This window comes from Podarcis pityusensis (assembly GCF_964106645.2).
Source record: "Podarcis pityusensis genome assembly, chromosome: 7".
Lineage (NCBI taxonomy): Eukaryota > Metazoa > Chordata > Lepidosauria > Squamata > Lacertidae > Podarcis > Podarcis pityusensis.
This window is the reverse complement of record NC_138031.1, coordinates 24,588,067-24,610,317: the sequence shown is the minus strand read 5'-3', so window position 1 is coordinate 24,610,317 and position 22,251 is coordinate 24,588,067. Positions and strand designations below refer to the sequence as shown.

Genomic DNA, 22,251 nt, shown 5'->3' with positions numbered 1-22,251 from the left:
CTTCTGGTACCCAACTTGCTCGCCCACCTGCGCCTTCTGCCTCTGGGCACCGCGCGGGGGGAGGTGGGGTCGAGGCAGCCTGGTCTTCCCGCCGGGGGGGGGGGAGGCTGTGTGCTTTACAGGCACGCGCGCACACACACACACACACACACACACACTGGCAGAGTAGCCCAGAACCCAAATCTCTCTGCTGCAGCGCCGGGAGAAAGGGGGAAGCAACTGGGATCTGGAAAGAGCCTTGCAGGATTAGGCCCGTCTTGTCCGCCATCCTATTCTCACCACGGTCATCAACCCAGATGCGCACAAGCAGATGGCAACGTCTCTCTCCCCGATCGAGAATACTGCCTCCGACCCTGTGTAGCCAGCGTGGCTTCTCCAGGAGTATACGAAACCCTCCATTTTAATATAGAAAACCTCGCTTGCTGGCAGTGCCCACTATACCTGCCACCCTGCCAGAGAAAGGACAGGGAGTAGGCAGAAGGATCTGCCTGCCTTCTTCACCTCTGCCCTTGGGGGGGGGGAGGGCACGGCAAAGATGGAGAACCTGTGGCCCTCTAAATGTTGTTGGAGTCAGATTCCCATCAGCCCCAGATGGCTAGTGCTCAGGCACGATGGGAGCTGGAGTCCAGGTTCCCTGTCCCTGCCCTGCCAAGAGTGGACAGGTGAGCCAGTGGAGGGAGAAGTGACTTTTTCTGGCAGCAATCGCTTTCCTCTTTGCTATGTGCCGTCCACAGGGAGAGGGGGAGGTGGGAGTGCAAAAAGGCAGTGACTGCTCCTCCCACACCTTTGCACGCCCCGTCACAGCCACTACCTTATGTGCCAGACTGACACCTCCTTCTCTACCTGCTTGCCCTCAGTCTCTTTGTAAGCCCAGCCTGAACTTCTGCTTTACTGGGAGAGCAGGCTGGTGGAACCTTCCAGAGAGAACATGCATACAAGAAGCAGCCAAGCTCTTTACTTTTTTCTTGCACACAATCCTTGAGCAACCTAGCTGGGCTCTGTCCTCCTCACTGTGCCACTGAAGAAGGAAGAGGAGGCAGGCAGGCAGCAGCTGTTGCCGCCACTTGCTCACCTGTGCTCTCCCAGTGGCCAGCATGGCAGGCTCAGTCATACCACTGTACCTCCCAGATGGAGCATGCGGTTGAGAGGTAGTAGCGGCCATTTTCCGGGAGTCGACACACATTTGCCTGCTTGCCCCAGAGAATTATGGGAGCTCCTTATAGAGCTACAATTCCCAGGACCCTTAAGAAACTACTGTTCCCAGAATTCTTTGGGGGAAGTCATATGCCTTAAATGTGTGGTGTGGATGTAACCAAAGTTAAAGGAATCCTCTTCCTTTTTCCCCCATTCTGTGGTAGCTTTTCATGGGGTGGGTGGAACTGGATGGCCTTGTTACTGAACACTGGTGTCAGAGTGTTTCATCTCTAAATAAATTTACAGAAAAACGGTATCTTTAAAAAATATCCCAACATGGTGGAACGTTTTGCTGTCCAATAGGGGCCCAACACATTCCAGCCAGCCCAGCACTCGTAATCTCAACAGGAGCATTAAGTTGATGAGAGAGAACAAATTTTGCACTTCGGAAATAGTAATATTGAACATAATTTATTAACCTTTGAGGTACTGCATTTAGTTTAACAGCAAGGACTACGGTGGAGAAGTTGAACCTACCTTTTGTAGCACCTAGTTCCAAGTTTAAGCTGTGACGTAGTTGGTCAAGTCTCTTCCTATCCCCATTTTCTATCGGCCAAAAGGCAATTTTAATGACACACATTCCTTGTTTGCTTTGAAAATTGTTGGGATAAAGATTGTAAAACACTTTGTACAGTGAAGTTCTACATAAATAATAAATTGTAGTAATTGACACTTGCAACTGATGGGCGGTGTAGTCCAGCAGTATTTGGAGGTGATACAGGTTTCCCACACCTGCTATATTCATGATGTTATTTCTGTGACTGCAGATTGTTTTAACATTGTGTTTTAATGTTGTAACCCACACTGGGACCTTAGGGTGAAGCATGGGTACACAATAATAAAAATAATAACTGTCCGTTTGGAAGCATGTATATTGACGTCAATGGGCCTGGCTGCTGGCTGTTGATGTCAATGGGCCTCACTCCTTGGTAAATGTGTATTGGATTTAGACTGCTTTTTGGTTTTGTTGCCTGGTGCTTTCTTTTAAAGCTCCTGCAAACCACTTTGGATATTTTAATGGAAAAGTGGCGCTTAAATATTTTCAGTGCATAAAAGAATAACACAGTTACCCTTTGAATGAGCGTCTGGGTGTACATCAAAACCCTAAAATGTATTTTATATAATTAACTTTTTATTTCTATTCTTTGTATATCGTATTGTTGTTTTATTGCTATGGCCGATGGCTGACACAAATAAAGATTCATTCATTCATTCATTCTGAGTGTACATTTGAGAACTTAGTTGTAGTTGTGTGCCTGGGTCAGGAGTGGGGATCCTGTGGTCCCACAGATGATGTTGGACCACAACTTACCTCAACCCCAGCCAATGTGGCCAATGGGAAGGAGTGATAGGAGCTGTATGCCAGCAGCATCTTGGAGTCACAGGTTCCCCACCTCTGGTCATCATGGTACTATATGCTGTATAAAAGTCCAAGGGGAAATGAGTGGAATTTTTTCAGTTTTTCAGCTCTTATCTTTCCATCATTTTTTAAATAGTATTCCTATATACCAGGCAGGTCAAACTGCTCAACAACTCTGGTGAAGGCTCCCCCCCAAAAGCTCAATCCAATGAGTAGATCACTGCCAGTTCTTTGTAGTGGAAGTAGTTCACAGTCTCTTGGGAGTTGGACATGCCTGCTGTATACCAAGATGTTCTTGACTGGGGAGGGGCGGGGAATTGGTGCATAATAAGCAGTTACACTTGCTTTCCATTTCTCAGCTCTTAGCGCACAAAAATGGTGGCATGTACTTCATTATAATTCCCTCCCCCAACCAAACTTCCTTCCCTACACCACTATATTATTATTATTATTATTATTATTACCACCACATTTATATCTTACCTTTCCTCCAAAGATCTCAAGTAGTATTCATGCTTTTCCTTCTCCCCATATAAGCCTCACAACAACCCTATGAGGTTGGGCTAAGCTGAGAGACATTGACTGGCCCAAAGTCACCCAGTGAGCTTCATGGCTGGGCGGGGATTCGACCCCTGCTTTCCCAGGTCCTAATCTGACACTCTAAATACTACAGCATGCTGGCCGTGTGGTTTGGAAAGTGCCAAACAACAAGCCATATGGGTGGCAGATTCCATCACCCTGCCTTTGGTAACTGCACAGTAGCTTCTACTGCAAAATACTCAGAAGTTAGCCCCATTGGCTTCAGGATCCTGAGGCTGCAATGCTATGCACACTTACTTGGAGCAAAGAAGCAGAGGTCTGCCCTGTCTGTTGCCATCTTCTCTCTGTCTCTCCACACTCATGCTCCCTTCCATTATCCTGGCTCTTTGCCTCCTGTGTTGGCTCTCTGCCCTTTCTCCCTGTAGTTCATGCTACTTTTGTGGAGGGATGCTGACTTCAGCAGCTAATGCTGCTTTTCAGAAGAGGAGTTTATTTCTGGAGAGCTAACACCCTAAAGCGATGTATTATTAGCAACGTAATTCTTTATAAGATACAGTAATTCTCTGCGGCTGCCACTGTTTGTAAAGCCCACAGGCAGTTTCCTTGACAGACGGGCCACAAAGTATTTCGAAGTGCAGTACAAAATGGAGTATATGAACTGTAAAGAAAATGCAGAATTGAATCAGAGGTGCTTTAAAAAAATAAAAAAATAAATAAAGGAACTTCTTATTTTTTTTAATGTTTGAAATTTTGTGTTTTGAACACCACAGCGTGTTTGCATTTGTCTTTAGCAGGCTGCTGTGAAGATGGATTAACCGCATGGCAATATAAATTAAGATGAAGGTTGTTTCCCCAAAACTATTTGAAAGGGAAGGATCTAGCCTGGATAGCTCAGTTGGTTAGAACGTGGTGTTGATAACGCCAAGGTTGCAGGTTTGATCCCATATGGGACAGCTGCATATTCCTGCCTTGCAGGGGGTTGGACTAGACTTCAGGGGTCAGTAAACTTTTTCAGCAGGGGGCCGGTCCACTGTCCCTCATACCTTGCAGGGGGCAGGACTATATTTTGGGGGGAAATAATAATGAATGAATTCCCATGCCCCACAACCCAGAGATGCATTTTAAATAAAAGCACACATTCTGCTCATGTAAAAACACACTGATTCCCGGGCTGGATTTAGAAGGCAATTGGGCTGGATCCGGCCCCCGGGCCTTAGTTTGCCTACCCATGGACTAGAGGATCTTCAAGGTCCCTTCCAACTCTACGATTGTCCACCCCTAATCCGTCCCAGACCAGTTGAGAAGCAGTCGTAGCTCATTAGCAGAGCAAATGCTTTGCATACAGACTGTCCCAGGTACAAAGCCTGGTATTCTCATTTTTTAAAAAGGAATAGTAAAAAGCAGTAGAAATACTGCCTCTCTAATCCTGCCTTTTGTTTGAGTAGCACCCCAAAGCCAACTTTCCAAAATGCTGGGGAGGGAGAAGGAGGAGGAGTAAGGGACGTTTGCCTGTTAATAATATAACGAGCATAGCTTAGTGCCACTTGTTCTGCATCTTAATGACATTTCCTCAGATGATCATTGCAAGGCAGATGCCTAATCTTCTTTCAGAGCCATCTAAGCCAGCAGCCATGCAATTAACGGAGGAGGGAAGGTCTGTGTGTGGGTATGACTTAGCTATGACCACACAATGGAACCTCCCATGTTCGGAGCCAGTACATCTGAAAATACCAGGCGGTGGGGGCACACAAAAGCAACACTGGTTGATTTGTGTTGGGTTAGGCATTTGGCAATGGGCGAGAGCAGCCTGGGAGGGACCCTTCACATTGTGTTGCTGGGTAGGGAGGGAATAATCCCCATTGGATTCAATGGGACATTATGGGCAGTAGAAATATATAGGATTGGAGATGATGATGATGATGATGATGATGATATATTATTATTATTTATACCCTGCCCATCTGGCTGGGTTTCCCCAGCCACTCTGGGAAGCTTCCAACAGAATATTAAAATACAATAATCTATTAAACATTAAAAGCTTCCCTAAACAGGGCTGCCTTCAGGTGTCTTCTAAAAGTCTGGTAGTTGTTGTTCTCTTTGACATCTGGTGGGAGGGTGTTCCACAGGGCGGGCGCCACTACCGAGAAGGCCCTTTGCCTGGTTCCCTGTGACTTGGCTTCTCGCAGTGAGGGAACCGCCAGAAGGCCCTCGGTGCTGGACCTCAGATTCCAGGCAGAACGATGAGGATGGAGACGCTCCTTCAGGTATACTGGACCAAGGCCATTTAGGGCTTTAAAGGTTAGCACCAACAGTTTGAATTGTGCTCGGAAATGTACTGGGAGATATGCAGGGCAGAAGGGAAATCACTTTGGATATGCTCAGCAGCACTCCTCTTAACTTCTCATAATGAAAGGACCAAGTCAATAGTCCTGGGGTGCAATATGAAATATACATAGCACCTCATTAGGTCTAGAGAAGTCTGCTACATCCTGCTACGCTCCATTTGTTTATAAAATGTCTTACCCACTTTTCATTATAAATAGCAGGGAGCAATACCAGTAAAATCATTCAGTAAATAGCCAGTAAACCAGGCAAAAGCGTGTACACAGTGAACTAGCTTTTTTTAAAAAAAGTACAGCAGGGACACATCCTGGGTTAATAAAAGCATGTGTGAATTGCACCAAAAGCTTATTCAGAGTGGATTCTTCAGTACAGTAGTGGCATCTGTATCCACCATAAGACTTTGGATGAAGACAGACCTACTGCATTAACATTAAACCAGGTTTAATTTCTCTCTCCTGTAGTTTTAGCTTCTGCTTAAATCCTGAAAAATGTCTACCAAAAAATACACTTTTTTAAAAAGAAAAAAAGCCTGAGGTTCATTTGAGAGCAATATGCCACATGGGAATTGGAAATTCAGCAACAACTTACTTAGTTCTGGAAGTCAACGGGGAGGAAAAAATAGTTGGAACAGACCCAGTTTCTGTTAGGGTTTGGCATACCTTGTTGGCATTTAGAATAATCTACTTCCCAGAAGCCAGTGACGACATTTTTCTGGGATTCGCAGTTAAAACCGACTATTGTCTTTGCTGCCTTGTGTAGAAGAAGATCAAGCAGGCGTTGGAGCCAGGACTGCTCAGGACTTTGCATTTCAGCAGTGACATCATTGAAGATTGCAGTTGGATTTACTCAATGAACTTTTTCCTTTTTTTTTTTAAGCCTTAGGAAGCAACTGTAGATTTTGAAGATGAAATTGACTTTAAGACATTCCAACTAAATAATAGGAAATTATATATACGCAAGACTAAATTAACAATAACATTTTCGAAATCCTATAGAACCGTTGGAGTCCCATTCACTTTAAAGTGAATGGGAAATTGATTTAGCATTTTCAATTAATATACGAAAGCTAAACAAAATCGTTGGCAGGCACATGTGATAGTGTATAGAATATTTATAGGGTTGGGAGAGAGCCCTCCTTCCTCCTCCTGTCTGTCTCATTTTGTTAATGCATCTCTGTTGTAGTTGTAAAGACTTAACTTTATGTTGTAAAAGGTTTTCTGAAGCTTTTTCTAGAATGGCACAAGTTTACAACCTTACAAATGTAGATGGAATGTCTGGCTTGAGAGTAACTGGCCTCAAGACCCCTTTCTAAAAAGCTTTTACAAATATTTATGAATGAACATTAGAGATGTAAAATAGGGAGGTGATGGTCACATTTGTATGAAATAGGGAGATTAGGGTTAGAGTTATACTGCACTTTTAGCATGATTCATGTCAAGAATATCTTTTAGTCTGGAATGAATCTCTTGTGAATAGAACTATTTTGAAAGCAAACGTGTCTTAGTAACAAATAGTTTGACTTACAAGTGTGTTATATGTAAAAGCATAGACAAACACACAGAACTTCCATGTATAAACATCCTAAAACTAATTAAAGGAGACTAGTCTTTACTCTTGGAAGGGTTATAAAAAAATTTTACATGAAAATGGCCTTTCAATTAATCATTTTTATGAGAGCAGCCTAACTAAAGCCGATCAGGGTTGTTCAAGATATAGGTAACAGAATAGAGATATCGGAATCCCATTTATTAGACTGGTGTTTCGATTGTGTATGTGCAGTGGGAATATGTTTGCAGAATCTCAGATGGCAGCACAGAAAATTTTGAGCACTGTTTCTGTAGCAGTACACAGCAGTTGTTGAGAAATGTTTGTTTTAGCAGTTAGAATCTGCAAAAGTGGGAGTGGTGGCAGGGAAGGAATAAATTGGAGGGCTAAGGATGGATCACCATGGGTACTGAATACCAAGCCACATTGTTCAAGTATTTCAGAGTTGTCTGATGAGACTCTTGTCACTAAAGAAAGACACCCCAGTAGATCTTTTAACATTTCTATTTAGTTCTAAGCCAAATTAGGCCAGGAGGCTGCCTTATATCAAATCAGACCATTGGTTCATTCAGGTCAGTGTTGTCCATTGTTTGATGGACGTCTTCCAAGTCCAGCCTGCAGGTGCCAGGATTGAACCTTGATCCTTCTATACCTAAGGCATGTGTTTATCACTGAGTAATGGCCCATCCCTTCTGCTACAAAGTTACGCTCAAAATATGGATAGCTGTGAAATTGAGAATGGTGTCCTATATAGATTCTCCTGGATAGGAGAAGACTGCTAATGCAATGAATTTAAAAGAATGCTGTGGAGTAAGCAGATGGGATAGTCAGTCTGTCTGGCTATGACCACTCAACTAGAAAAGCTTGTGCCTTCTCTTTATTTTATGAATCACATTTAGGTCCCACCATTGTTCTGCAGAGTTCATAGTGGTGTAAGTTTCCTAGGCAGTCTCCCATCCAGACGCTGTACAACCCTAGGCCTGCTTAGCTTAAATGAGGTTGCTGCATCACATGCCTTTAGGCTAGGTTTGCCAGTATCCTCCCTGGGCTTCAAGTGGATGCCATAGTTCACCCTCACTCTGGAATTCTTGTGCCCTTCTCGGTCCTGCCTTTCTGTCTTTGTCACCAACGAGCATTGATTACTATCGCTGCCTGGCCAGTAACAGTACCTGCAGTTTGTGTCCTGGCAATTATATAGCAACAAATGCTATTGTCTTTCCGAGAGAAATCGGATAGTGTCTGCTTTGTCTTCTGTCTGCATGTACAGCATGCAGAACAACTGTTGCAGGCAAATTTTTCCATTAAGTGAATTTTTAGAGGTGGTTTTATTCCACAAAAGAACCTAGCCCCGCCCACCTTTTAAAGATCGTGGGTACAGGGTTCAGTGCTTCTCTGACTGGAGTGAATGTTGCGCCATGAAGGCACATTCTGAAATGTTAGTGCACAGGCATTTTTTTTAATGGATTGCTTCCTCTGAGCCTCACGGTTCTCCAGCTTTGGCCAACATCCAAATGTTGTATTGCTACTCTCAGACCATTTGGAAACATCGCAAACTGTGTCAGACCGTTGGTCCAGCTAACTCAGTAATCTCTACAGTGGCTCCTCAGGGTTTCAGATGGGGGTGGGCCTCTCTCAGCCCCACCTGGAGATGCCAGAGATTGAAGCAGATGCTTTGGCACTGGGCTATAGCCCTTCCCTATACTGGCTGGGGCTGGTGAGGGGTGTAGTCCGAAACTTCTGCAGGACACTAGGGCAAAGGCTGTCCTGGAGCCAAATGGGCAGCCAGCAGCCCACCAGCCACATGGAGCCCTTGGCTCAATCTCACAAGAGTGGGAGTCTCTGTTAAGGAGAGCCAGTGTGGTGTAGTGGTTGGACTGGGACCTGGGAGACGTTCCCATTCAGCCATGAAACTCACTGGGTGACCTTGGGCCAGTCCCTGCCTCTCTCAGCCTAACTAACTTTGTTGTGGGGATGAAAAGTGGAAGGAGACAGCCGTGCATGCCATCTTGAGCTCCTTGAAATAAAAGGGATAGAAATACAAAAAATAGATAAAACAATAGAAGGATGCTTGGGCTTAGGGATGAGGGAAGATGGAGCCATGGGAGGGGAAAGGAGGCTTTCTACATACAACCAGACTTCTAGTAAAAAGCAGTCTGCCCTTTTCCTTGCCATCCACTGGGTTCCCCCAGTAGTGCGTTGGCAGGAAATTTCGTTTAGGTCCCTGCCTCTATCCCAGCTGTGCCTTTCCCCCTTTTCCCCACATCCCTTTCCCCCATGTGACTACATTGGTACCTCGGGTTAAGTACTTAATTCGTTCCAGAGGTCCATTCTTATCCTGAAGCACCACTTTAGCTAATGGGGCTTCCTGCTACCGCCACACCGCCAGAGCACGATTTCTGTTCTCATCCTGAAGCAAAGTTCTTAACCCGAGGTAATATTTCTGGGTTAGCGGAGTCTGTAACCTGAAGCGTATGTAACCTGAAGCGTATGTAACCCAAGGTACCACTGTACTGTGCTCCAACAGAGCACTGAAGATTGTACTTTTAAATCTCTGTCGTGCCTGTAAGCACACATGATTCTCATATCCCTTTTTCTGTTCACTGTCTTGGACTTTCTGACAGCTGAGGGTCCCGTACTCCCTTCCCACTGCTTGCTTCTTAAACTTCCTTTTTTTAAAGTTTCATGCATGGCATAAGCTTATCTATATCTAACTGGTCACAATTCCTGGAATGCCCATGGGAAAGACACTGCACATTCCAGTGTGACTCTGGTTGGGATGCTGCAGAATAGCTGCTGCAAGTTGTTGCTTTCTTTTGTTTTTTGTTCTTTCCAAAGCAAGGAACAAAATACTCCATGGCCACCTTTTAAAATTAAGCAAGCTGCTACCTCCCAACAACGTCGGGGAATTTCCCCCTGCTCCTGATCTTCAAGGGTATCTTCGTCCTCCCATGAATGCTCCAAAAAAGCTGGTCTGCAAGGTTTTGCTCCGCTCTCCTGGAGATGCTTCAGCAGCTCTTTGAGGGCCCCACACCTAGCGCAGAAGCAACCTGTGCCAAAAGGAGCTGTCCAGCAATTCAGCTTGAGCTCGTTCTTCTCTTGCAACCATGGAGGGTGCTCCTGCTCATGTTTAATTTGAAAGGGAGCACAATAAGGTCCATGTGACTGGGGTGGTGGAAGAAATCAATCACTTAGTCAGATGTCTTATGGGTGTAAGAACAAGAGCAGAACAAGTTGCAAAGTTTTGCATTTCACTTCCCCTTGACTCCTTTTGTTTTGGTACATGGGGACGGGGGCAGTTCATAGCGATTCAAGGTTGAAAGCAAGACTAAACATGAAGTTCTTGATAGTGTGTGTTTCTACTTGTTTGAGACTTAGCTTGTGCCAGATCAGACTGGTATCCTTCCCCTGTCTGCTTTTAAAAACAACTCTGTGCTACTGATTTTTCCCTCCCGATCAGGCCACTCTTCCAAGGTTTTGTGAAGCACCCCTTCTCTCCTCCCTGCTTTTCTTAAACAAATTGGCGCCAAGTCTTCCACCAAAGGCTTCATTTCCAATAGGAAGTTGCAGCTAGTATTATAAATTGCTCCTCCTATCCTCTTTCTATATTGAACACTGTTAAATTTGGGAGATTCTACTCTTTGTATTTCAGGCATGATGTGAAGGCAGGAAGGAACAAGTCGTTCCAGTGCCTGGTGCTTCCTGTTCTTTTGCATTCTTCTTGTGTCCAAGATACGGTTTTCTCACCTTCCTCTCCCAAAATGATGCACAAGCTATCTCTAAATTGGGGCAGCTGAACCTACTGGGCCAGGAGATAGAATACTGGTTTATTTCAGATGTGAAGAAAAAAAGGAATAGGCAAATGTTTGTTATTCCTCTGCATCTGAAATAGAAAATTACATTTCCAGATCCCTCTCTAGGTTTGTATAATGCCTGAGGTTGCATTTGGAAAGGCTTAATGTTGATGCACTGATCAATGATGCATTGATGAATTGAAATGGCAAAATACACTTATAGCAATGTGAGTTGTGAATGGTGCACATACCTGACATATGGAGATGGTGGTCCAATGCTTTCCCCATCATCATATATTGATATATATTGCAGGGACTCCTGACAGTTTCTAAATATGTGTAGACCATTTTCAAATGATAGCACCACAGTTGTATTTTGTTTTACAATTTGAGTAATTTTGTGCCTGAATTCGCAAATTAATGTGTCAACCATCCTTTCTCAATCCTGGAATGTAGTGCTGTTTATAACCGGTTGTTTTTGTTTTGCATATCAGGGGACTCTTTGTGATTATGTTAAAAATAATTAAATATTTACTTTGGCAATTGTGTTGAATAACAGCCCACCCTGCCAAGAAAGGTTTGCAGTCCAGAAGGATAAGATGCGAAATGTTTGCATTGGCTCCATAATGAACCTGAAGGTACAACCATAGCTGGGGTTTTTATTTTAACCTGGAAGTAAGTTCCATGGGAAGCAACAAGGCTGGTATCCATGTAAATGTGTGTAGGTGGGGATGCTTGCAAAAGCACAACAATGTGATTTATCCAACAGCAGTCCTGTCCTGCCACTCATGTCAATCAATGTGGAGGTACTTGGAATACAATATACATTTCAGAAGGAAGGAAAAGCCATATCCTCCAGAAATTGTCTAACTGTCTTTTAAAGTGAGCCAAGTGTCATGGTTCATCTACGTAATGCATGAAGCAATAAAAAGAAAATAATGTTATTTGATCATGTGCAGTCTTTCCTGCACCACTGAACACAACTAGCTGCAACATTCACAGAAGGACAGAGGGCATTACAGCGAGACACCTTCTACTTTGGAAACTGACAGCTGGGAATTTCATCATCAGTAATTGTTAAAACGGTTGTAGTGAACTGAAGGACAATTAATAATTATTATATAGTGGTACCTTGGGTTAAGAACTTAATTCGTTCTGGAGGTCTGTTCTTAACCTGAAGGTACCACTTTAGCTAATGGGGCCTCCCGCTGCCGCCACGCCGCCACTGCACAATTTCTGTTCTCATCCTGAAGCAAAGTTCTTAATCCGAGGTACCACTGTATAAAGATGTCTGGGCTTTGTTATAGGAGCTGGAATGCAAGTTTTGTCAGGGTTGGGATCACAGTTGGCAGAGGAATGTGGTGTGCATGATATTTTTATGAGCTTAGTAGGAATATGTATTTGACTAAAAATGATACGTGTAGTGGATTTCTTCCATAACCGCATTGTTGTGATGTTCAAGGCCACTTTACTTGCTCATAGCAGCAGCTGCTGGGGAACCCATAAAAGTAATGTCCACAGGCCCATAAATTACACAGGCATTCCCTCGCCTTAGCTTTACACATGCGTAGAAAGTAAGTCACGTTCCCATAGGAAACATTATCGGAGCTGGGTGCCTGATTCGCAACAAGAACAAGTCACCTACTTTCAGGCTAGCTCAAGTTCGGGTTTTTCCTGTACAAACGTTCTTGACACATTCTTAATACAGTCTGAGGTAAGCATCTACATCTTCACATGTAGGCTATCAATCAAAGCACATACTGTAATTTCTACTTTACCTGTCCCTTCTCAGATTTAAGGTATTTGTGGACAAATGGGTATATAGCTACAGCATGCAATTCCAGTGCATTATTACAGCAATCCCTTTTTAAAACTAGAATCATAAAGTGCATCTCTGAGAGACATGAAGTTTCAAATACAGTCTTAGACTAACAGCATTGAAGCGAATGCTGGAATTTTGTCTTTGCCTTGGGGTGGTAGAGCTCTTGCTAATGATCAGCTGGAATTTAAATCTTTCTTTTTAAGGATTAAATGGCTCAAACCGCAGCTGTTTCTCACATAATTCTTTCCCAGTGTTATAGAAGACAGAATTTCTGCTGAGTGACGAAGTAAGCTGAACAATTTTTTACAACTGTAGCATCTTTTTCTTCCTGTCTTTAACCAGTTAGTAAAGCAGAACTCTGTTGTCTTTGTCCATGGAGTTTTCTTGGCAGGGATACTGGAGTGGCTTGCCGGTTCCTGCTCCAGGTGGATCACGTTTGGTCAAAACTCTCCACTATAACCTGTCCATCTTGCGTGGTCCTGCATGGCATAGCTCATAACTTCTCTGAGTTATTCAAGCCCCTTCGCCACGGCAAGACAGCGATCCATGGGAGGCAGTGGAAGACAGGAGTGCCTGGCGTGCTCTGGTCCATGGGGTCACGAAGAGTCGGACACGACTAAACGACTAAACAACAACAACAAAAGCAGAACTCTGGCTCGGGCTTATTTCCTGCCCGCAGTAGAATCTGGCTTGGCATGGGTCTCTCCATTTTAAAAATATGGTACAAATTCACCTTTAAAAAAAGAAAAGGGGATTTTAAAAGAAGGATACACAGGGTAAAGACTAGGAGGTGGATCAGTGGGTGTCGCTTGTCCAGAAAAAATTCAGAATTTACAACAAAAAACCTTAGGAAGCAAAGTACAAGCAGTGCTTGGTAAAGGATGTAGGTTTCATTGTCACCTCTGTGCACAATTATCAGTAATGGATTGTGAGAAAAAGCTGCTGATATGATGCAGCCTTCACCCATTTTGCATCAAGTCAAAATTGCTGCTGCCATTTCTCCTGATGAAGAATTAAGATGTCTGCTTGACTCTAGTGATTTGTGGCTAGAGGTCCTGGCTAAAGGTCACTGCTGATCTTCTTTTGATAGCCAGCCTGGGATTAGCATGTTAAAGCTTTGTAAACTTGTTGAAGAGATAGACGTCAGAGGAAAAGCAGTTAACTGTCTTCGGGAATACTGGGCATGCAGCGTTGATGGGAAATGGTGACCAAGGATTATAACTACCTTAGCAGCTGTCTCTCATCTTCAAACTTTGATTCACCTTTTTATGTATAAACACATGGGACATTTAAACCAGAGTCTCTTCTTATCTTTATAAAAGTCCAATTAATTTATTCCAGGTCCCAACTTATTGTAGGGCAACAGTCTGGCCTTCAACTTTCTACTCTTACATTTTTACTCTCGGTTAGCCATTTAAACGTTAGAACTGAATGTTTATTGCTTGTCAGCTAAAGGACCATTTAAAGGCTCCATGATGGTGATGATGATGATGATAATGACAAAGGCTGGGATGTTTGGAAGGCTTCAGCCCCTCCGAAGAAGAAGAAGAAGAAGAAGAAGAGTTTGGATTTGATATCCCGCTTTATCACTATCCTAAGGCGTTTCAAAGTGGCTAACAATCTCCTTTTCCCTTCCTCCCCCACAACAAACACTCTGTGAGGTGAGGAGGCTGAGAGACTTCAGGGAAGTGTGACTAGCCAAGGTCACCCAGCAGCTGCATGTGGAGGAGCAGGGAAGCGAACCCGGTTCACCAGATTACGAGTCCACCGCTCTTAACCACCACACCACACTGGCTCCTAATGCTACATTGCCTCCAGGGGAACAGCCTCCCCCACTTTGTGTCCCATGAATAGGAAGGTGGTGGCAGGGGCAGAGCAAGGTGGGGGTGGACCGCCTTGGGTGTCATCTCTGAGGGGGGTGACATTTGGCACGCCGCCCACCCACGACTCCCGCCTACCCCGAGCCATCGGGGGAAGGGGGAGCTGCACCGCTTTGGCGGTGGCGTTCCTCCCTTCCCCCTCGTTTTGATAGCCCTGTGGTCCCAGGCTGCTGGAGGAGGCATGTAGGCAGGCATGGAGAGGATGGGAAGGAGGCAGGCAAGCAAACGGAGGAGAGAAGCAGAAGCTCCCTCAACTCAGGACCCAAACCCTGTAACCCCTCAAAAAGCTCAACAACTATGGCCAACCCTCCCCCCCCCCAAAAAAAGCTCAATACCTTCTGCCATAGACAATGGATAGTTCACAGCCAGTGTTTTTATACCATGAGTAGATCACAGTCTCTTGGGAGTCCAACTAGATTTCAGTGTAGGCAGGAGTGACAAGAAATTTTCTGCCCCGGGTACCACCTGACCTTGCTATGCCACTGGGTGGTGGTACTGGATTCTGCTATGAATTTCATCAGGTCTGTTGCAAAGGACGACTTGTTGAGTGAATGCAAATTTTTATCTCACAACTGATCCTGCCTTGTGTGTTAAAAGCAGCTTAATTCACGTGCAAGCGCTCCGTCCTGTGCCCTTCATGCTTCCCTACAGATATTATGGGCAGTTTCTGTTTACAACTGAAACATTCATAAACCACCATTTGCAGTGCCTGGCACAGGGCACAGCCTTTGAGATGTGCGTCTATTTTTATTTCTGGCTCCTATTGAATGGGTTTCTTAAGCGTCTTTAAAGCACCCGGGATAAGGACTTTTCATTGTAATTACAAAGGACGCTGTGGTTTTGAAAAGTCACATGCACCAGCTCTGCAGACTGTTTTGAAGCCAGATGAGAACCTGTCAGTTTTCGCTTTAGGGATTAGCAACCTTGGGGCAACTGTGTGCCGTCTGCCATATATGCTGGCTGCTTCCTTTTGTATAATTAATGGATGCGAAGATAGGCTTCACTGTTACATGAGAAGTATCTCATCAATGTACTGCTGGCAGAATTTTTTTTCCAGGGGATTACATAAGCACTGAATATCATTAACTAAATCCTACTTTGTTTAATTAAGCTCCCAGCCAGGATGGTGAACTTAAATTTTAGCAGTGTAAATCTCAGATTCCTGCTGCTGCTCATCTCAAACTAGCTTCCATGTTCACAACCTATTCAATGTGACACGGAGGCATTCTAACAAAAAGTTTACCAAATCCATAGTTATTGAACATTAAGCCACATTGTTCTGGCCTTTCAGAGCTCTCTGATGAGACTCCTGTCACTCGAGTGAGAGATGCCAATAGGAACTGTATTTTTGGCACGCATATGTGCTTCTAATCTGCGGTCACATCTAGAAAATCTCCCTAGCTCTTTGTGTTCCACATAGGAAGCTGCCTTATACCAGGTCAGGCCATTGGTGCAGTGTCTCTCTCTCTCTCTCTCTCTCTCTCTCTCTCTCTCTCTCTCTCTCATTTTAAGGATTTTTTGCTTACATTTTTACACTCGTATCAACACAACAAAACATTTATCTTTTGGGGGTTCCAAACCCCTGGACTTCCCCTCACCTCCTCCCCGGTTTCCCATCATTGCTTACTATCTTTTCTGCCTCTTTATATCATTATCTAATTTTTTCATCTCCCTTGTTTCAAAATTTACCCTAATTATATCACTGGTGCTATTCTAAGCCTGCTAATGTTTTTAAGTGTTTACAGTGCTCCTTGAGGTATTCTACAAAATTAATCCATTATTTTTGAAATCTTTTGTCTTCTTGGTGTCTGATCTTCCCTGTCATTTTTGCCATTTCGGCATAGTCCATCAATTTCACTATCCATTCTTCTTTTGATGGGGTTCTTTCTTCCTTCTATCCCTGGGCACATAACATTCTCACTACTGTCGCCGCATACACGAATAGGACCTTTTTCTCTTTTCGGATTTCTTCTCCTATTATACCTAATAGAAAAGCCTCCGGGGTTTTTTTGTTTTTTTACTAAAAGTCACTTTAAACATTTTCTTTAATTCATTATATATCATTTCCCAATATGCTTTTGCTGATTTACAGATCCACCTCCTGATAGCAGTCTCTTCCAGCTGTACCTAGAGATGCCAGCAATTGAACCTGGGACCTTTTGCAATGCAAGGCAAATGCTCTACCATTGCACTACGGCCTTTTTCCATTCCAAAATAATGCTTACCTGTGGGATCCTAGTGAGTTCATGTGCCTGGCTGGTATATCCATCTCCTAATCCCTTCTATAGGAAGCTACATTTCACTTCTCCCCCCCCCCCCCATTATTATAAATTTTATTAGTATTTTCCACACAACAACAACAACAACAACAACACAAAAAATATAGAAAAATAACAATACACAAAACACAAAAACCAACATTCAAAAAAAACCCCCAAAAACCCAAATCCATATCTTACAAGTTAATAATATAAACACTAAAAAGAAAAACAAACATTGACTTCCACCAATCCCACAGCACCTCCTTTACCTCTCATTGTGTCTTCCTGTTTTCCTGTTTTTCTTATCATCTCTATCCTAGCATCTAGATATAAATCCCTCTTTCTTATCCTTTCACTTCACAAGGTTATTCCAGACTCAGCTCATTTCACTTGTTCTTTAGGCTGTAAGAATTGGGAATTGTGTGTCCAAATAAGCAATGTTTTCATCTCTCTGACTATGTATAAAGAGTCGTTTTTCTGAACTGGGACAGCATACTATCACATCTTCAGTGCTTCCCCCCACCCCCAAGAGATGAGGTTTTTTAAAGCACTTACTGATTTATTTATTTTAATGCATTAAAAACCCCAGATCCTGTAGAATTTAGAATTCTGTACTGAGCAGGTTGCTTAGCAGAGATATTTGTTGTGGCTGGTGTGTGCAGCTACAAAATCCCTGTCTTGTCTTGTCGTGCTCATAATGGAATCTTGTTCTGTGGCAAAATACACTTCCAGCCTTTGGGGCACAGTCTTGAAACCAAAGCTACCCTCAAGAACAGAGAAACTGGCCATCCTCTTTACAGAAATACTCCTGTTCATAATGCCAGCCAGTCAGCCCCACCCTCTTCCTTGATACTTCATTACATCCCCACCCCCCAAGTTTTCTGATTCAGTTTTCTGATATTCAGAACATTCGGTGGCTTCTGAGCATGCTCATTCTGCATTGGGCAGGTTTCAGTGTTGATTTTTGCTCTGCAGTTTTTTTAAGCAAACTTTCTCAAGCCTCAGGGTTTGTCTCTCAGTGGTCCTGTTGGTACTCGCCACCCGAGTTCCCTGTTAGAAGCGATGTGTGTGACTTTGCATACATGTCCGTAGCTGGATGCAGTTGGAGGGACATAGTTTGGAGTTGACAGAGCAGGTCAAGACACCTGACCAAGCTGGGTTCTGCTTGTTACCATTTATGTATTTGTAAAAATGTATATATCCAGCCCCTCATATGCAAGGGTGGGTCAAGCAGTGCTGCTTTTGCTGTGTGATTGATCACCCGAACTAGACACAGCACATCTGAAATAACAGATCTTGTATATTTCATGCTTTGGTGAGTCTTCTGAGACGGTTATTAGTTACAGATTTGTAACTTAAGCATTTTGCAGCAGGCAAATGGAATTGCTAAACTACATGCTCAGTGATTTGCTCAAGCTTTATCCTTTATGTAACCACAGTATAAGTCACCTTATTTTGCCTAGCAGGCAGGCAAAACACTCAGCCTCCTTTGGGTCAGTCAGCCTCCTTTAATCCATTATGTGCTAATACCGTCTGCCTGCTTGTTTGCCTGTGTGCTTGTCTCGGCTATTTCTGCCCTTCTGTGATTTATCTTTTCTTTACTGATTTCTTAAATCCTTTGGGACTGTGAATATTGCTTTTCCTGTTGGCACTTCCTGTTTATAATCACTAGTGCTGATTTAGGCTATGATGTTCCACTATGGATGTTGGCCAGAGACTGCCATTTTGAGTCTTAGCACCATCCAGAAACCTACATATTCTTCTAGATGAATTGCTGAAAGAATCCCATGCAGCATTTAGGCTGAGTACCGATACTCCATTGCATATTTTCTTTTCGCAACATGAAGAGGTAAAGTAGCCTTCCTTGTTCCAGGGTTGTTGTTTTTTCATGTGTAGGAGTCAGATGTCCAAAGAACCACACTGCAAACTATTTTCAAGAAAGCTGCATCATGTGATAGAAAAAGAAACTTGCTTGCATTTCCATTTGCTTTCAAGTAAGCATTCCTGCTTCCCTTTCCAACTGCTTTCCTTGCAAGTACCAGCCGGCCATTTCAAGGATAAGCTTCTTGAGTACAATGCTCTCTATTTGTAGGGAAGTTAAATACTTACCACTGTAATAAGTAGTCTACCTGTACTTGACAGCATTCTTCAGGATGTGGTACAGATGATGCTAGTAATCTGTATGGTCCATGTATGGCTACCATTGCTTTGGGTTCCAGTGACACTAGCCAGTTGTAGAGAGGGTGTCTTTTTGTCCCCCCTATCCATGAGTTCACTGGAGTATGTGCACACAAATTCCTCAACATGCCACATGCCACAAAACTCAATATAGCACCTATTTAACCTGTTCTGTTGGATTCGTTAGTTCTAGCTCAGTTGGTAAAGCATGAAACTCTTAATCTCAGGGTCATGAGTTTGAGCCCTACGTTGAGGAAAAAATTCCTGAATTGCGGGGCGGTTGGACTAGATGACCCTCGTGGTCCCTTCATGTACGATTCTATGGGGATGTATCTATAAAGAAGAGGTAGTATCCGATGAAATTGTCATGCTGGCGCAGTGAAAATTCCCCACCCTCTCCTCTCCCTCTCTGCCTGCCAGATCTACTCAGGAAGCTTTGATTTGAACAGATTTGAAGGATACATGATGGGGAGGGGGCAGTTCTGATACATAAGGAGAAGCCCTCGTGCAAATATATGGCGACCTTTTAGGATATGCCCCAACGCTTTGTTCTGTGCAGTAGCTTAATGATGATCCCTTTTTGTGTGTGAAACAGTTTGAATGGTGTGACTTCTTTATAATAAGGGCTGAGCATTCTGCCACCCCCCTGGTCATGACACCAGTCTTTTCCACAGAGCAGTTAGTAATGGGACCTGAACTCAAATCACAGTATGGTGCACCAGGGTTTACACTGGTGATTCAGACTCTGGTTAACCTCTTTCTTCATTGTTCCTGTGAGGTGCTTCTTGACACAAAACACCTCAAGGTGAGCCCTTTCAGAATAAGAATCATTCATGTGGATCTCTTCCATTGTTTTCCTACAAAAATCAGTTTATTATCTAGGCTTGTGATGCATAGGATGCCACTCAGAGGCCGGTGGATAAATCAGCAGTAAGTATGGTAATCACAAATCCAAGCTTATCTCTTGCAAATAGCAGAAACATGGCATTGAATAGTCTGTCATGTGGAGGGAAATGATAATAGCGTCTGCTTCTTGTTCTCCACATTTCTCTGTAGTGTCTGAAACAGAACTTTTTTATTGTTCCTTTTCCTCCATTGTTGCATGTCTTGTAAAGGTGTGTGAAACAGTGTGGAACTGCTTGTCCATCCCCGTCTTTCCTAAATTATGTGATGTCCTGAAGTCGCTTTTAGGTTCAAATGGCATGTTAATGTCAGTAAAAGCTGAATCCACTGAATGGGGCATGAGAAGCTGAAACTCATAAATATTTCTGCCCAGTGAGGTACTTTGTGGTTCTTCGTGCTTAAAGCAGAACTGAGGAGCTCGAACTTTCAAACTAGGTGTAACAATAGGCCCATTTGCTTAAATGTCTATCTGCCACAAAACTATATTACATGGGGATGGCATAGATAGATCTTTGGCATAGTGGAGGGTATACAGGTGAGAGGGGTAATGAACTCTTCCCCACCTGCAAAACTTACCTCCCTTCCCCATCCCTGCATTTTTCTGCAAAGTAGAGTACCAGTACTAGAAATTAACTCAGCTGAGCAAGAAAAGCAGTTATGAGAAGGGTCTAGGTCACCTCACTGTAAACAGATTAAGGTCCGATGCTGGGGTGACATTGAGCCAATAAGCACAGCAGAGCGGAGAAAAGTATATTTTATTCAGACTGCAGTAAGATGGTACAGGATTCAAAAGCCTGTACACCTCCTGGGTGCCCATGAAATGTTTTTATAGACGTTGCTTACATCGAGCCATCAGGAGGGTAAATTGTGTTACATGCTGATTGGTTACGAAGCGTTGACGTATGCATTGGCATAGATTCACAATATTTGCACATGATTCGGCTTTTTGCGCATGTTCTTCAGTTCTGTAGTGTGTTACTTCTTTATTTGCACTATTATTACAGGGAAATGTTCTCCTCGCTGTTCCTCAACAGTACATTCCAAAGGGAGAGGTAGCGATTGCAAAAGCACAGCAAGCAATGTGTGGCTCTATTGCCACAGGGACAGTGGCTGCTGGCTTAAAATGGCGTTTGTCTGGTTCCGATCCTCTTCACGCCCCGTGGCCTGTTTTACTCTAAAACTCAGATATTGCCTCCTCGCTGTACAGCATTTGGGTCAGGCTCAGGCAAACGGCTCTGCCGGTGTCATGTGTAGATTTGAGTTTGTCATATGCCACAGTGACCAGTCCTTGGCTGGCAGCCATGAATTTAGGAGCTTGGGTGACTTGGCTGCGATTGGTCTCGCTAGGCCTCGTCCCACAGGCAGCCACGTATGGTATCCTAGCAACAGCTTAGGGCAAGCTCTCATTGACTCCAGCTCATCAACATTATTCAGATTAGGAATCTGTGAATTGGAACATTCACAAGAATCCCAGTTAGGATTATTATTTCCTCCCGGCCATTTAGATTCCTAGAACCAAATAAAACTATAAATAGGGATTTTATAATCCACATGGACAGGATTACCGAGGCAGCATGAATAACCCATTGTTAGAGGTGACTTTTATTTCTGACTAGCAATATGCCAAGAGTAATGGCTGGCCAGGGTATGTATTTGGGGGGGGACAGGGGACATAATAAGAATTTTGCCATGCAGGGTGATGGCAGAAAACAGTCCTTAAGATGTGTCTCCTTCTGCTTGTGCACCTTGTGTTAAGCTGTGGTTTAGTGCAGGGGGTGGGGAACTTCTTTCAGTCTGAGGGCCATTTGGCTAACCTACTGCAGTGCAGGAATCCTGCCCAGGGTGGGCTTGATCCAGGAGCAACCTGGTTAACAGACAGATGCACCACAACAAATGTCCATTTCCTTTTCACATTCCTCTCTGACCAGGAAAGCAAGAAGCATCATGATAAGAGTTAGAGGGTACATTCTCACCAGGCGAAAACACACAATGCAGGTGTGAAAGCGAACTTGGTGAGGGGCGTGGCCTTGGGAAGGGGTGTGTCCTAGAGAGAGTCCCAACGACCCCAAATAGGCTTGGCGTGCCCTGAGATTCCCATCGCTGGTTTAGCAAGACAGTCAGATGCAGCCCTTGTTGGGAGCAGGCTGTTTTTAAAATACATATACAGGTCAGAGAGAGAGCACACATTAGGAAAAGAAGCCGACGGATGCTTTTGTATGGCTGTGCTGAAATGTTCCCCAGTGTTCAGTATCAAAAAAAAAAAACTATCACACCAAGAGAGGTTGTCGATAGGATGTCCCTAGATTTGCCAAATGAAAATTTCTATTGAAATGCTTCCCATCTTTACATCCCTGACTAACATATTGCTGATTCTGCACCTCTATTGTTGTTTTTAATATGTGATATTTATTGATTTTAATATGGAATATTTCTA

At 43.7% G+C, this 22,251-nt stretch overlaps 1 protein-coding gene across 2 annotated transcripts in view; it reads left to right on the top strand.

The window, feature by feature from the left end:
* Window positions 1–22,251, top strand: part of LAPTM4B (lysosomal protein transmembrane 4 beta) — a 50,706-nt gene that overhangs the window by 467 nt on the left and 27,988 nt on the right. The window contains exon 1 of one of the 2 annotated variants that reach the window (XM_081013893.1): window positions 19,582–19,719. The exons of the other annotated variant lie outside the window; for it this stretch is intronic. Coding sequence (XP_080870019.1) covers window positions 19,600–19,719 — 120 coding nt within the window. The 5' untranslated portion in view covers window positions 19,582–19,599. Of the gene's footprint in view, window positions 1–19,581; window positions 19,720–22,251 lie in introns of those variants that run through there. 2 annotated transcript variants of the gene reach the window in all.